The sequence below is a fragment of the Ochotona curzoniae genome, unplaced genomic scaffold, assembly GCF_017591425.1.
Source record: "Ochotona curzoniae isolate NIBS_2020 unplaced genomic scaffold, NIBS_Ocur_1.0 contig_43, whole genome shotgun sequence".
Lineage (NCBI taxonomy): Eukaryota > Metazoa > Chordata > Mammalia > Lagomorpha > Ochotonidae > Ochotona > Ochotona curzoniae.
In genome coordinates this window covers 27,383,852-27,400,852 of record NW_024466218.1, presented here as the reverse complement: position 1 = coordinate 27,400,852, position 17,001 = coordinate 27,383,852, and the positions used below count along the sequence as shown (strand labels likewise).

Sequence of the window (17,001 nt, the reverse complement as noted above, 5' to 3'; positions counted from 1 at the left end):
ACTAATAACCTCTCCTTGCTGCACATCTGCTGGCCCTAAGTCTGGACCACTGAGGTGAATGCTGGTTCCCAGTAGATGAACACTTTGGTGAAGTTCTTGCCCAGAATCCAGGACCAGGCCTGGAATGCAAGTATTTGTTGAGTAAAGGAAATGAAGGAATGAGTGGGTGTAAATGCATATGCAGCAAATGAATTAATTTTGTAACTTTCCCTGATGGCACGGGTCCCTCCTCTTCTTCCTTGAAGTAGAATGGGTTTCTTCCATCACACAATATGCTATGATGTTTACTGTATGATGTAGTCATTTCTCTTCCCAGCTGGGATGTTATTCTGTGAGCTGGGTCTGATTCATCCTCTGAATGTGAAGGACAAACACGCTGCCTGTCAACATGCGCTGAGTTGAGCCAGACTGCGTGAAGACAGAGCAACCTGAAAACTCCCACTGCCCCGCCTCCTGTGATGGACTGCCAGCACCAAGGCGGCAGAGCCCAGGGCGGGGGTGGGGGTGGGGGGGAGGAGGCAAGGTTGCACATTCTGTAAGTTCCCCTTTCTGCTGAGGTATGACAAATTATCTTTCTGAGTCAGCACAGGTATTTTGATACTACGTAGAGATTTGGGGCTTTTTTTTTTTTTTTAAGTAATGGCTTAAAAACAAGTGCCTTCATGCTTACCATCGAGTTGATGAGGTGGTTGGGCAGGAAGACAAGCAGCCTGAAACCACTCGGCTTTCACCTCCTCGATCTCTGGTTCAGGGCCTGCAGCTGACAGCAAGTGCAGGGCCTCCACAGGCACCATGCCTGCACTCTCCATCGGTAGACGGGGAGCCCTCATAGTTAGGATCTTCCCCCAGAGGTGACGGCAGGCTCCAAGAGATGGACTCTTGGCTGCCTTAAATTCCACACTCTGGATAAGCTTTGTTCGCTACAACTGCTAGCTTAGAATCAGCTTCCCTGGAGTTACTCTACTGCTGGAAGATGCTTCTAGATCTTTCTATCCTAAGTCTACAACGCCCATTCAGTGCCGAGACCATGAGGAGTAAGGACAGTGATGTTTGCTAGGAAAAGAGGGAGTTGCTGTGTGGGTTCAACAGGGCTTCTTTCTTCCCAACGTCTAAGTCCGCCTGGAACCTCAGAATCTGTCTTTATTTTTAAAAAGCGCTCTTGGCTGAGATGTTGCGAGGAGGTCTTAGTGGACCGGCATGGATCTCAAATACAGTCACTGGTGTCTTTCTAAGAAGACACATACAGAGAGAAGGCAGCCGCAGAGGACAGATGCAGACTTTCGAGTGAAGCAGCTTCAAGTCAAGGTCTAGTCGAGGTGGAAGGGAGCTCCCACAGCTGGAAGAGGCTAGTGAGATACCTTTCCAAAGCCCTTTTCAAGGGAGTGTGGCACTGGGACCACCTGGATTTTAGACTCCTTGAGCTCCATAACTGAGAAGACAAGTGCTTTGTGTGCTAAGTCACCCAATGCATGGGTGCCAATCAAGGATGTGCCAAGGGCAGCCATAGAAACAATGTCTTCCCATTTCTGCCACCAGGACCTTCGTCCCCCGTAGCCCAGGGACTGGGTTTTGGTTTTGGCTCAGCAAGACACTGATCCCTCAAGTTGAGCTTTGGGAGAGGAAGGAGGCGCTTTGAATCACCTTTGTTATTGCATCAATTCTACACCTGCAGAGTCAGATAACAAAAGTGTGAGAGCTGGGCCAGTGGCCACCTTCCCTGCTGGGAGACACTGCAAATCCCTAAGACAGGAGACCTTTGGCTTCTTCCCTTTTGAGGTTGGGGAGACGGGGATGGTGCCTCCTCTACCAGTGTGGACAGCACCTTCAGGAACATCAGGTGCAGGGGTAGCAGTGCTGAGGTGTGAACATTCCCTAAAGTGGAAGCAGGATTAATCAGAGAGAACGTTTCCTCAGGCTCTATCCATCCCCATTCCCTGTCTGTGATGCGGGAGACGGAGCCATATTGGGAAAAGGAGACCAATGGCAGAGACAATACAGAGAAATCACAGGGGCACACACAGCTGAGGTGTCCCTGTGTGTACATTTTCAAACCACCCAATACAAATGCAGTGCATGTTTGGCCTCTTTAGCTCTCATCCAAGCATGAACACACAGTCATCTTTCTCCCTTAGTTCTTGAGACTTTCCCCACCAGCCTCAGCTACCCAGAGCACCTCTGTGAACCGTATATCTGCATGGGTGCAGTCACTGTGGTCTCTTGCACCAGGGTCCTCCGCACTTCACCCTCCCGTTATACCTTTGAGGCCCCTCATCTTTACCATGAGGTACTTCAGACTTCACCCTTCAGTCCACATATCACATTTGATGACTCTGTGCCCAGCGGGCACCACACCCATGCATACTACCCAGCCACGGTTGGGATAGTCGTTTTGTCTTCAGAGCAGTCCCTATTTGAAACGTCAGTTGCTCATGGTTCAAAACAAAAGATGCTTCTCTCCACTCAAAAAGGAACACAGGCTTTAGCTTAGGTCTCAGGAAGGCCAGGGCCAATCAGCCACCAAATCAGTGGTGATGACGAGAGGAGCTGCCCAGGAGCCACAGCCTGGAGCTTCGGCCATGACACGAGTGGGAAATCACAGGTCCGAGGAGAGAAGAGAAGCCAGGCTCATTCCCTGCTAGATGGACACTCACTTGTTTGAGCACCCACCTTGTGTCTTGCGCAAATCAATGACGACAAGACTAACCCTGTCTTCCTCCTGTGATCTCAGCTTTCTGAGGAATTTTGTTTCTCCTGCCAAAAGGCACTGTCTCTAAACCAAATCAGGCAGCTGTTATGCCCTAGTTATGGTACTCGGCACCCCATCCCTCCATTGTTTTCGCTGTCCAAGGGAGCATGATGAAGAAGCAAGTCTGAGGACACAACTCGCATCTAACTTGGGAGAGGACACCCATGGGACATGAGGGGGTACCAAGCCCAGACTTGCACGATCTCCTCATTCTCAGGTGAAGGCACGTGGCAAGTAGGCGCTCCGACTACTATTTATGTTTATATTCAGATTTTCCGAGTGCCACACACCACCCTCGCGATGTGCTTTGAAGCCCACGCTGAGTAGGCAAAGTACTAGTATGTAACCGTGACAAGTATTTCCTGTTTCTAAACCTTACAAGAACTTGTTCTGTGCAGCGTACTGTTGTAGGTGCAGTACGGTAATTGCTACTACCTTGGTTTTGATTTTGCTCACAAATTCTAGAAACTGTAAAGAGTGATATTGACTTGAAAGTCCTCTCCTAGAACCTACGATTTAATTTTTCCTCTTATTATCCAGTCTGAAATCTGCAGTGAAGTTTCAGGCTGTGGGACGAAAACAACACACACCACTCACTCGCTCCATTTCACGGCCTCCCACAGGGATTCGTTCTGAGGTTCTGTGGGCGCTGAGGAGGGAACCCAGGGGCCCAAGAGGGCCTGGAACTCCCCCCAAAATAGCAGCAACACTGTGTAAACAAAGTGAAATTTTTCTGGGATAGAAGCCCTAATTGCTTCACTCTACTTACAGATCTGTCCCTTGTGAAGGGTTAGCAATGACCCTGGGGCCTGTGACCACTGGTCTGTTGTGTGGCCTTGACACTGCCCATTGACATGGACTCAGTCTGTAAGCCTCTAGGACTCCACAGTCCTCATGCCTGTGTGACACTAGTGAGCTGGGATCAGAAGGGAAAGATGGGCAATTCAGAGGAGGGAGAGGGAGAGGAGGGGAGAAGATGCCAGAACAACACTGTGGAGTCCTCCAAGCCCTGTCTCCTCCCTGCCGTTCTCTGTGGTCCCCAGGGATCCTTCCTCATCAGTCTGTGTATGATGACATGCTGTGTACTTTCCCCCTGACAACTCCCATCGTCAAGAGGGACCATCAGGTCTTCAAGGCACTAGAGGAACACCACGTGAATTGTGAGGGTTAAGCCCCAAGTGCATGTTCCTGTTGTTGCCCTGGTGGCAGGTCTGCCACTGATTACCTATGCATCAGTGGGGAACCAGAGATAAGAGCTATCCTCCAATTTTCTGACTTGCCCACGGCAAAAACAGATTCAGGCTCCTTGCTTCCTGGAAGCCACTGTGCAGGTAGGGTAGGCCCAGGCCCACGGGCCATTCCCTCTTCACTGCTCTTCTCCATGTTCCTCCCACCTCCTCAGCCATGTCCTGCGCTCACCAAGCCACAATGACCACAGCAACACTTCAAAGACCATTCAGAACTGCTGAACATAAGGCAGGAGAATCTGTGGGTCTGGCAGTCTTCCAGTGTGCTTTATATTAATGAGTGTGTCTCTCTCATTTTGTGGCCAAGTGTCAGATGTAGGGACACAATGAAGGGTTAGTGTGTTGATCCATCGGAACCATGCCTGACATGTGCTAAGGGCTATATTGGGTCTGGTGAAGAGTACTGATATTGGTACTACTACTTACTTCACACCCTTGAGATGCACCAAGCATGCTTACACTCTGGAGTCCTACACTCCCACCACACAACCAGGCATAGCCCTCACTGAATACATCAAGCCCCTGAGCTTAGTGGGATAGAAGTCATGGGAAGCCAGTCAGTTTGCAACCTAAGATCAAGCTGGTGTTTTAGCAGCGTTAGATCTTTCCCAAGAAATCAAAACAAGGTTGGGGTGGCTAATGATTTCTGGCTGCAAGGTGGGACGTGTGTTAGGACTGGGTATCAAGATGGGGGATTTCATCCGAATAGTAAGAGAGGTATAGTCCTCTGTGTTACTATGTGTTCTGTTCACTTTCACAGCCTTTAAGTGAAACTTTTTCTGGGCAACCAGACAACTCCTAAAAATAAACTCGAGTTCCTGAAATACTCAGGTTTGCCTTTAAGCTTTTGCTGGCTGGGTCCTGGTTGTCTATTTTCAGTTCCACAGCCCCAGGTGGTATGGATTGGATCTATTGGATGATGAATGACCTAGTGATGCCTGCTGTGATGCGCTCAGCAGATATTTGGGAAAGGTTATCTGTGGCCACGACTACAGCCACCCAAGATGGATGGGGAGTGGGGAAGACCTCCTCTAAACATTCCTGGAACCACAGCCCTCATGCCTGTGTGACACCAGTGAGCTGGGATCAGAAGGGAAAGATGGGCAATTCAGAGGAGGGAGAGGGAGAGAGAGGAGGGAGAAGATGCCAGAACAACACTGTGGATGATGTGTAGACAGCCCTGGAAGGACACGACACTACTCATGGCCAATTCAGAGAAGGAAGGAAAAAACGTTAAAAGAACTTAAAAAAAAAAAAAGAGTTGGAGAAAGAGAACTACCCCGTGGTAGGATGCCTTGGCATAGGAATGTTGCCCAGCTGAAATGATGGACCAAGTTGCCTGTGTCTCCCTGTCTCCAGTTCTCACCTTTGGCCTTAGAACCAAGGCTCCTCTCCTTTGGTGTCCCAAGTTCTCGAATTTCCCCACCCCTACTTCAAGTTCACCTTGCCTCAGGCCCTTTTGATCCCTTGGCATCTCCACCAGCCCCTTGAGCCCTTTCCCAGAGCCACACCCCTTGCCCTTTGTGGTTCTGTCCTTCAGACTAATCCTTACCAGAAACTGCCCAGTGCCCTCTGGAGGGTGACCACTCAGGCCTGCTCCTCCAATCCTTTGCAATGTATTTTTTCTCTTGTAGCCTGTAGGATGCTATTAGCTCCTGTTAACAAAACAGCCTGGGAATAGCAGTGAAAGTGGAAGAGCTCTGTGGTTCAGGAAAAGTGTGGAGGCAGAAGGTTTCACTGGCTGTGCTGCCGGCCAGCTTCCAGCTTCCTTCTCTCCTCCTGCCCCACCTTTCCTTTTTGTGCTGGCTGCCCCCATGCTATAGGGAAATGGTGACCAAGAAGACAGCTTCCGCTCTTATCTCATGTAGATCAAGAGTTTCCAGTGGACAAGGCAGTGAGCAAAGCAGTGAGCAGAGCCCTCCTGCTACAGCAACCAGGAGCAGGGTTCCTAGAGAGGAAGACCCAAGCACCTGGTCGAAGTGGGGTCTCTCAAGCATAATTTGGGGAACAGTCAATCAAAGGGTGGGGACAAAACCCACAAGAGGGCTGGATTTTTAATCCTGCCTAACCACCCATGATAAAACAACAAAAAAAGGATAGGTAACTTTTTTCTATTCTCATGATAAAACTACAAACTCTATAGTAAAATTGGCATTTTGTCTTTCTAAAGGCAACTCTTGGGCAGAAGCAAGCATCTGGTATACTTTCAAGGGTACTGCCCCTTCTCATTCCACAGGGACTGCAGCTCATGTAGTCCTTATACCAGGACTGGAAGTTAATAGCTGCACCACCAGCATCTCATTGTGATAAAAGGAAGAAGGGAGCAGACAAGGTTCCCTCCCACCAGGCTGCACCTGCTTTGGTTTAAAAGTATGGCTCAGAAGCACATGTGCTAGAACCTTAATTCTCCAAATCAAATAACCATTGTGTGTGTGTGCGGGGGGGGGGGGGAACACTAGGGGATAACTGGGTTTAGATGAGGTGCTGAGGGTGGGGTTCTCATGATGACATATGTGGCTTTATGTCAGGAAGAAATGCTACATGAGGTAGCATGTTTGCTGTGCCTTCCCATGACCTACATGTTTAATGCAACAAGAATGAAAACCAAACAGATGCTGCTACTGCCATGTTCCAGTAGCTGCCTGGGCATTTCATTACAGCAACAATGCAGCAAAGTTTCTCCAAAGCCCTCAGTGAGTTGCTGGCACATCTGACCAACCTCTTTGTCCTCACCCAACTCTGCAGGAGGCTGGCAGAGTGTGTGACTGTGCAGCCTCCTTGGAATGCTGCTGTTAGTAGGCCAACAGTGTGTGCCATCTGCCTCCCATCACTGGTCCCAGAGATGCAAGGTAAGTATTCACCAAGTATCTAATAACTGGCACACAATCTTATCATTAGGAGAATGGTGTTGGTAGAGGAAGATGACTCAGAACTGACCTTTTCACTTTCTGTCCCCCTCAAGTGCTCTTGGTCAAGTTTATCCATCTGGCCATCGGCTCAGTTTGTCACGAATTCTTATTTATCTTTCCCATGCACATTTTGTCTCTTCAGCTGGACTGATAAACTCCTGGGGGCAGATCTTATTTCACACTACCTTCCATTGTGAGGCATCGGAATTATTGTCATGTGATTTGGTGGCATCCAAGACACTGTCCCTCATGATGACAGTGGAGCCTGGACAAAGAGACAGAGTGCCTCTCCCCTCACTCCATGGCATGCACACTTAGGAGGTGTGGCTTTTGGAAAAGCCAACCCGTGCAAACAACACTGTGTGCAACTAGAGGCCCAGAGAAGGGATTTGGTTGGAAACTGCTATGTTAAGCGAGTGTGAGATTTCAAGCTTATACTGCTCTCAAAAAGGAGTTTGTAGCTGTTACTCAATTTGCCATACCATTTCCCTTGCTGGTCTTCTTTCCTATATCTATTTTTTTTTAAATTATGTGGGTCCCTTTCCTGTGCTGGGCTCTTCCACATGAGCAGCACACAGTCCCTGCCAGCAACAGGCGATCACATTGCGTGTCAGAGGCACCTTGCAGTCCCCACGCACAGCGTCTCCAGGCCCAGAAGTTTTGGGTTTGGATTAAGGGCAGTTCCCAGCTCTTCGTGGATTGGCAAGGGCTTTGCTGCCAGCCAGAATTGGCTTGAATTCTGGTTCTGCCATTTGTTGCGGGCCCTGGGGATGGGGCTCCACCCCTAGATTCCACTGACCCAGTACTTAGCTCTCTGCTGCAAATTCACCCCTCAGGACCTAACCTGGGCTAATGGAGCCAATGGGGGCATGTCACACTTTCTCAGTAGAAGGCACTGGAGAGCCTGGTAGGAGGACATGGATTCCTGCTATTTCAGCACCACAGAGCCTGCCTAGACACAAGGCCATAGTCTGGTCCTTCCTGCCGCCCTCTCTGCTTGGAACCATGGCTTCCATACGCTAAAGGAACCCCTGCCTTCTCCAGGTTCCTGTGCAGCCTATGTGAAAGAACTTTTTAAAATTTGTGGTGAAATGGAATTTAAAGTGCAAATTTATTTTGGTGAAAAATAGTATTTCAAAAATGTGCAGTTATTTTTTGCATAGTTTTTCATAGTCTTTCACTGCTAATGCAACTGGGAAAGCAGCAGAGGATGGTCCAAGCTATTGGGACTGTACACCCACATGGGAGACTCTTTTCCATAACTCCTCTCTATAACTCTTCCTTTCGGAGCAACAGAGAGAAATATTCTTTTTGGAAGTTTTTTTTTTTTTTTTTTTTAGTTTGAAAGGCAGAGTTGTAGTGTGAGAAGTAGTTACAGAGAGATATCTTTCATTCACTGGTTCACTTCCCAAATCACTACAAGGGTTGGTGCTGGGCTGATCTGAAGCCAAGAGCCAAAAGCTTCCTCCGGGTCTCCCACATGGCAGCAGCGGCCCAAGGACTTGGCTGTCCTTTTGTGCTTTCCCAGGCCATTAGTAGGGAGATAGATCAGAAGTAGAACAACCGGGACTCTAACTGGTGTCCACATGGGTTACTGGCACTACCAATAGAGGTTTAACCTACTAGGCTATGGTACTGGCCAAGGTGGGAAGGGGAGGGTGGGGATCAGGCAGTGGCAACTGAAGGAGCTTTCATTTGCTAGCTCACTGCTCAAATAGCTGCAATAGCCATAGTGGGCCAGGTCAAAACCAAAACCCAGGAACTCCCTTCAGGTTGCCCACCTGGGTAACAGGGGACCACATGCTTGGGCCTTTTCACTAATATTCAAGGCATACCAGCAGAGAGCTGGATTCGAAGCAGAATAGCCAAGACTGGAAAGGACACACACGGATGTCAATGTCACAGGCAGGGCCTTAACCTTAACCAGGCCTGCTCCAAGCTTGTATTTTGATTCCGTTTTCCCACAGGATTTCTGCAGTGCCCTTGTACACCTGATGCCTTGTCTGCAGCCCCTACCCCAACACACACAGATGTGAGAGCCTGGATGTCACTGCACACTTGTGCTGTCCTTGGGATGCCTGTACTCTCACGCACTGCTCCAACATCAGCTCTGGCCTGGATAATCCCAACTTGCTTGCTGTGTGATGATCTAACCACTGCTTCCCCAGCTAACTCTGAGCCCCCTCCTAAACACCTTCCCTCATCTAGTGGCTTGAGTGAGAGACTCTTACGCCTTCTGGAACTCTTCCGCCACCATTAATACCCCTGCCCTCATCAGACGCCCCTCACATAACCAGCTGTGTGCTCTCTGTGCCAGCCGACACTCCTCCCTGGCAAACGAGAAATAACAGCATCTTTATTTAGGATCTAATTTATGGACCGAATGAGAAAGTCTTGCAAAAGCACACAGCTCATGGCCCTGCTAACCAGCACTGCTCTATTTTCTATTTGTCTAGACTGTGTAATTTTTTTCTTCACAATGAATAAGGGAAACCAACATCCAGGCATGCCTTCTGGGCACCAGGCGCTTGGCCAGGAACTTGACAGGACAGCGCTGATGTCTATGCGGTTAGCCTGAGAGGAGGAGACAGGGTGAGAGAGGCCAAAGGGGTCATCTGGGTTCACTCATGCTGCATCAGGTGAAGCCGGGCTACAGACGAAGGCGACTGGTCCTCCAGGTACACACTCTAGACGCTACAGTGGGCTCCTTCCAGGGCCCCAAACCAGCCTTCTTTGCACCTGAATGACAGCAGCTTCCCCACATAGCGAAAGCCCCTGAATCTCACCGCAGAGTCTGTGATGGGCATAGCCGAGCAGTGGGAGAGCCATGGGCTGGAGTGCTTTTGTAATGACTTAATCAAGAGGTCTACTCCTGAAAGAAAGGTCTGACTCATCTGAGAGGTGCAAGTCTGTGGTTTCCCTTTCTGTGTGAGCAGAATGAGGACTCAGGAGCTGCTCTTGGAACTGGTGGGTGCTGCAGGCCCCCTGCAGACATGTCCTGGGCTCTTAAATGCTCTATTTGGAGAAAATAGTCTCATTGGTTCAAGTCAAATTTACAGAATTGTACGACAGTGGGCCAACCACATGGCTTACTGCTTAGAGAAAATTTCAAATTCCAGGAGTCTTCATTAAGTCCACTAATATTTCCTAGGTGCTTAAAACACTGTGGTATATAATAGATGCTCTTGAACTGTTTGTTGAATGAGGGGCTGGACTCATGACACAGCACAGTAAGCCACTTTCTGTAACATTGGCATTCTATAGCAGAGCGCTGCTTTGAGTCCTGGTGTCTCTTTTCTAACCCAGCTCTCTACTCATGCACGCTGGCCCAGGGACTGGGACTCCTGCTGCCCACATGGGAGACCTGATGGGGCTCCCGGCCCTGGCTTCAAGCTGCACCAGCTCTGGCTATTGCACCCATTTGAAGACTAAACAGGTAGATAGAAGTGATCTTCCTCTGTTTTTAGTTAATTTATGTATTTGTTGGATAAGACGTAACGTGACCAGAACTTAAACTGGTCCCCACTTGGGGATGCTGGTGTCACAGGTGGTACGTTAGCCCACTGCACAATTTCAGAGCACGCTCTGTCAAGTAAGTAGTAAGCAAATAAATCTATCCTCAAAAATGTTTGTTGAATGAATTCACATGGTCAGGGAGCCAATCTAAGGGCTTATGTGTCTGAGGGGAAGGCTTCAGTAGGCTATTTTGAAGTGACATTTCATTTTATAAGAAACAGTGGGAACAAGGGAAAATGCCTCGACAGTGACACCATGATGACAGGTTCCAGTGGCCAAACTCATCCCACCCCAAACACAGTCCTCCTGGACCACCTCTTCTGGCCGTCAGTCCGCTTTGCAGGTGTAATGGTTGTTGTGATGGGGTGCAGCACCCCTTGGCACGTCCTTAGCATCACGCTGGCTGTATCAGTGAGGCCCTTGGAGAACGCTGTCCAGTGCCTGGCAGAGAATTCCATGTGAGGAAGAGTCTCCAGAAATGCCTTTTGACACTGATGATAACAAGACCTTAAAATAAAAAACTGACCTAATAAACAAATAAATATAAAATAACTCACACGGATTGTGGAAATTCTGCCGGGGTGGAAAGGCCTGACTGGGCCGTGTCTCCACACAAGACTGAGTTGCTAGTTAGTGGTTAGCAGCCATCCCTGCTCTTCGGCTGGACATGGCTTTCTTCCGAAACAGTGAATGAGCTAACAGTTTCAAGAGACAATCGTTGAAAATGCTTGTGCTTCCGTGAACGGCATGCAGTGTCATCTGCCATTCAGACAGAGCCAGAATGGGTTCAGCCCTCTAGTGCGCGATTACTCCCCACCTCCCCTCTCTCGCTCTTCCCTTCTTTCCAATCCCCCCACTCCTCCTCCGAAAACCTAAGCAATGCTCAGTCCGCCACTTCTGATGGAGGTGGTTGTCTGTGTCAGGACCTCTCTTTTAAAAGTTTAGGGAGGGTTCTAGGATTTCTACAAACCTCTGAAGGAGAAACGGTTGGCCATGCTGATGGCCAATTCTAATGCCCTTGCCTCACTCAATGCCGATTCCCGGGAAAGCGGCCTCTCTTTGTTCATTAGGAGCATCATTAGCCAGCTGTCCTGGCAGGATGACGAGCTGTGCTCACTGACACTGTGTAAGTATCATTTCATCTACAACCATGTCACTCATCTTTCTGCAAAGATACACACAGTTCTTACTGTGTCTTACTTGATTAAATAAATGAGTTAGTATTTGATTTATTTTACACTTTGTTCCTGAGTGTGTATGTGTGTGTGAGAGAGAGAGACAGAGGGAGAAAATTAAATAAATGCTATAAATGATGATGACTGGGAAGCGTTCTGCTTCTGACAGTAAATTTGACCTTTGACCAAGAGTCTTCTGAGCTGAGTACTGAAATTGGCGGGTCTTTCAGGAAGCCCCTGGTACTGAGGGAGCACCCAGGGTTTCATGCCCAAATCTCAGACACTTCAGCCCCTCTTGCACACATTCTCCTTGTGACCAAGGATTTATACACCAGGGCCCGCAGCTGTGTCCGCCCTGGGCTCTCCCTGAACAGGTGTATTCATACCACTTTTCATTTTCCCAGGTGCAAATGCGGGACCTGCTCAGGGAGAGAGCCCCTCTCAGCCGGATGCCAGCTTCCTCTGTGCCTGGTGGGGAAGAGGTGCCACGCGCTGGAACCTCAGCGAATCCCCCCTGCAACACAGATGGAGTCCACAAGGGAAGCACTCCATTGGCCCAAGTCCTGGAGGGAGAAAGCTGCGTTCAGAGCCCACAGCAGGAAGCCAGATACAACAGAGAAGGCTATGCATCCAGAGGCTCCTGGAAAGGCCTAGAACATGTACTGAGTGTTTCGGAAGTCAGTGAAGGAGGTGTGCCCCCAAGCACACTCTCACATCCCTTCCTCTCAGCCTCTGGTGCTGACCCCAGAGGCCACAGATTTCTCTCTGCTGCTTCCCCAGAAGCCACAGACACTGCCCTCACCTTGGAAACGGAGCGCCCTGGGTCAGTGGAAGGAGCAACGTGCGGGACAGAGTGTTCTGCAGCTGGTGGCACCATGGCTTCTGTTGGAGCCCTGGACGGTAAATATTTGCCTCAAGAAATTTGCTCCATGGACTCAGAGCTGGCAGAAGGTCAAGGCACAGGCTCTGATTTATGTCCTCCTGACAACAGGACACTAGGTGTTCTTTTTCAAGGCCAAGTTTCTGAGGCTCTACAGGCTCCATGCACAGCGTCCCCTGTACTTGTCAGCACCTTCACCTGGACCCTCTCCCGCGAGAACAGTGAGGTTGACGCAGAGGACAACCTAGGCACAGTGGAGAAGTCCATTTCTGCCTTGGCCCCCACAGTGCAGGCTGCCCAGGATGAGCTGAGCCCCAGCACCTGGCAAGGCTTTGACAAAGCACAGCCCCTTCCTTCTGAGGATAACTCTTGGATGAAGTTTGAAGAAGAGGGTCACAAGAACCCTAGCGGCAATGACCAGACCACACCAGCCTGTCATAGTTCATGCATGGAGCATCCTCAGGAGATGCCATCAACATCACCAGCTAATGCCAAGGGCCATCCCCCAACGGCAGTGGCTGCCACCAAACACCATGTGGTCAAATACTGTGCTATGTCCATCGCTGAGAACGACCATACACATGGGGCCCAGAAGACCCCACTTGAGGATACAGATGAACGCACTGCCTATCCACCTTCCCATGGACAGGCAACACTTGCTGCACAGTGTCTCACAAATGCACTGACACTAGAACAGTCTTGCATGGTGGCCAGTGTCCCTGGAGTTCAAGGGCATGTGCCTCAGCTTCCAGAGGGAGCAGGTGTCTGTAGCCATGCCCCTCTTCACGTTGATGGCCAGTCTGGGGAAAAGCACCAAACTACAGCCACAGTAGACAATGGGCGGCTCGAAGACAATTTCCAAGAAAGAGGAAGTGAAACAAAATGGAGACATGAACAGGAAAGTTTGCTCCACCCAGGTTCCCTCTCTGTAGATGACTTCCAAGGAGCACCGTCCATCATGTCTGTTGCCCAGGAGGAAACACCCATGATGCGCTTGGACCACTCTCCTGCAAACTCCAGCAGAGAAGGATGGCAGAGCCCAGGCCTGGGGACCAGCGGCTCTGGAGCCACAGAAGCCACTGTGAAGGCACCCAGCAGTCAGGCCTTGAGTACCATCCCCTCTCTCGCTGACATTCTCCTGGAGCTCCCTGGGGGGGCTGGCCTGGGAGGCTGGGAGGCAGGCAGAAAGCTCAAGATCATAACCCTAGAGGCTTCTCTGCCAGAGAGCTGGCCACCAAGACAAGTGTCCGATTCTGAATACCCAGAGTTGGATGTCAGTCCCCAGATTCCCAACCAGAGCCAGGCTGCACCTCATGCTGTAGGAGCCAGTGTTGTTATGTCTGAACTTGACCCCTCTGCAACTGCAGCAGTGGCTCACCAGCCCCGGGATGTGTCTTCCTCAGTCCTTGCCAACAACAGAGATCTGCAAAGAGGTGAAGGACTGGCTGGCAGCACACAGTGGGGAAGGCTCCCTTCCCAGTATTCAAGCCAACCCCAACTGCTGGAGTCCTCTGTGGACCCTGTAGACAACAGGGAAGTATGTGTCCGAGCTTTGCTATCAGAGGTGCCCGAAACTGGGGCAAAGGAGCATGTTAGCCACGTGAGTCGGGATCTAGAAGAAACCCAACTCAGGCTTGCACGCTCTGCTGTCTCATTCCAACGGCTGCTGAGCTGCCCAGGCATTCTGGAATCTTCTGTAGACCCCATGGATGTCTCCACAGTACTGGAGCATGCCAGGACAGAAGGACCCAAGCCTTCTGAAGCCACACAGGGAGCTGTGGGACAGGAGAGTGAATGGAACAATGGAAACTTGGGCCAGAGGGTAGAGGTCCAACCTGCTCTTCTGAAAGTTCCACATCCCCAGGAAGGCAAGGAAATCATTCCGTGTGAAACCAGCCTCAGCCGAGACCAAGGAGATGGTGAGAGATGGGCTGAGCACAATGAGGCAGATGCGCAAGTCCCACCTGCTGCTGGGCAGGCCCCACGTCCTGATGAAGGCAGAGCAAGAATTCCCTGGGGAAGCAGTGTAGGCCCAACAGAAGAAGGCACTGATGGAAGCCTTGGGGGTGCAGAACACAGCAAAGTGGATGGCTTAGACTGTGCTTGCCCAGCCTTGCCTCTGTCCAGCTGTCCTGCAGTAATGATGCCAGAGACACATACCCTCCCAGGGCAAAAGCACGACAGCCCTGGAAAAGACATTGTTGAGCCCCAAAGCCATCAGTGTGCATTTTCTGACCGGAAGGAAAGAGGAATCATTGAGAAGCAATGTGAGAAAGATGTGCCCTCGCCTAGTGACTTTACGCAGTCATTCTGCACTTTGTCTCCGGAAAAAAACATCACATGCCTTTCCTTAAGCTGTAACACTGAAGAACTGAAAGCAGGGCAGCTTCAGAGTGGAGACAGCAACCCACCAAACTCAGCCAGCTCCCCGGCAATGACCTTGGCATTGGTTCCTAGGGAGTTTCGGTGTGAGTCGGAGAAAGCCCTTCAATGTCCGCAGGCCCCAAGGGTGAAGGACTACAGCGTGGGCAGGGAGAGCAAGTCCGCCCGTGAGGCAGCACAACCTGGCAAGGTCCCAGCAGCCCCGCCAGCAGGGCCCAGGTCAGAGGAGGGCAAGAAGCTGCAGGAGCCCCCCAGAAGTGGACATTTAACCGAAGGAGTTAAGAAGAAAATCCTGTCCCGCGTGGCAGCCCTGCGGCTGAGATTGGAAGAGAAAGAAAACGTTAGGAAAACCTCAAGTTTTCTTAAAACGACCCCTAAACCTGAAACGCTGTTGTCACACACAGAGGAGAAAAAACACCCCAGAATGCCACCTGACAGCAGGGAAGGGAGAGGTGAGATTCTGCTACTTGGTTCAAGTTTGATAAGAGCAGGTGTCTCCATGAGCTCCTTTGCAATTAAGGGGGTGTCCACTAGGGGGCACTTGTGCTGTGGATTTGGCCAAGTGGGTTGCCTCTGGGCTGCCTTGTCAAGCAGCAGGCTGACCAGGGGAAGGAGGGTCTGCTTATACACAGGCAGCCTGCCCACCCCATGGGGGTGGAAGAAGACCCACCCTGAAAGTTGTCTGGGTGGGAATCCCTTTAATCAAGGAAGTGTGGTGATGGTGCTTTTCTGTTAAATTATCATTTTCTAAAAAAATCTAAAAACCTACTTAAGAGAGAAATAGAAGCCCAATCAATACAGTTAATTAGTACAGTCAAGTAGACCACATCAAAGTAGGATCTACAGGAAGACAGATTTCAGTACAGTTTGGGAATCTCCTGTAAAGTGGCTTAATGAAAACTTGGTCTCTCTTTGCAGCTTGAGTACAAATGTCTGTGTCAGCTCACCCTCACTTATCTGAGCAGAACATCCTCCAGGTTTCAGACCCTCAAAAGCCCCAATCCTCCCCACTTCATGTGCCCTGCCTGGAGAACTGTTTCAGACCCAAATTCTACCCCACGGCCTAGGTTTTAGCCCCCGTGACTTTAGAGCCCTTCTCTAGCCCCATGCCATCTTGTAGAAGTGAGGAGAACAGCACAGGGGCCCAGCGTGGGAAATGGGCTGCAGCCCCACGTAATTGGTGTCAGTGGAAGAAAGGAACAGACAGGAGACAAGGGACTCTGCAGCCAGACGTGTCACTTCAGCTATAGTCCAGTGTCCCTCAGTGCTAACAGATGCCCCGAGAGGGATCCAGCACTCCAGGATGGGGAGACCCTGGTGAGGCAAGTGCCCAGATGGCAGCCAGTCACAGACACCCCTGGGCCAGCCCAGCCCACGGGGACGGGAGGTGGAGCTCACGGGCAAAGATGTTTGCCAGGGGTGGGGCCCACATGGAGGAAGCTCCAAGTTGGTGGTTTAGAGCCCAGACTAGGACCCTGGCTACTTGATCTCTGCCCAGGACTGGGTGACCTCCTAGCCTATGGGTGCTGCCCTCCCCAGAGGAGCACCACGGAGCACCAAGTCATGCCCTTCCCCAGACACCTGCTGGGACAACAGCTTCCCCGCATGATTCTAGAAGAAATTAAGCAAACACCAAGTGACTGCAGCTGCCGTCTGACTGGACAGGAGCTAGGGGGTCAAACACCGATGTGGTTTTGCACCAGTGAGCACTTGGGATGGTTTCTGTCTCGATCATGCTCCTGGCTCCCATGGTATTGTTAGTCTCGGTTTCCATGGGGCCAAAGGATTTGTTCCCCAACCAGCCCAGTCACTACCTGGGTGGGGAATTCACTTTTACATTGCATGCTGGCGACAGGGAGAGCTTCACACCTGACTGTTTCACTGGAGTGGGATCTGAGAGAAGTGTTGGCTGTTGGCGTGGCTGTGCTTGGGTTTGATAAACACCAACCCGACACTTGCCAGTAATTCACACCCGGCAAACTTGCTCTCTTGGAGTTGTCCATCTTCAATCTTATTCCAGTGTGTGTGCTGCCCCCCAGTGGCTGCCCATGCTAATCGCATGTTAGCTATTGCTGAGCAGGTTAAGAAGAAACAATTCAAAATCTGCTGGGAGCTTACTTATTTCTCTCATATCCATTCCTCATTC

The 17,001-nt window shown here is 50.4% G+C and overlaps 1 protein-coding gene across 1 annotated transcript in view; it reads left to right on the top strand.

Moving 5' to 3' along the window:
- The window catches only part of ALPK2 (alpha kinase 2), a 93,820-nt gene that overhangs the window by 51,765 nt on the left and 25,054 nt on the right, over nucleotides 1-17,001 (top strand). The window contains exons 5-6 of the mRNA XM_040984672.1: nucleotides 11,489-11,544; nucleotides 12,119-15,307. Coding sequence (XP_040840606.1) covers nucleotides 11,489-11,544; nucleotides 12,119-15,307 — 3,245 coding nt within the window. The remainder of the gene's footprint in view (nucleotides 1-11,488; nucleotides 11,545-12,118; nucleotides 15,308-17,001) is intronic.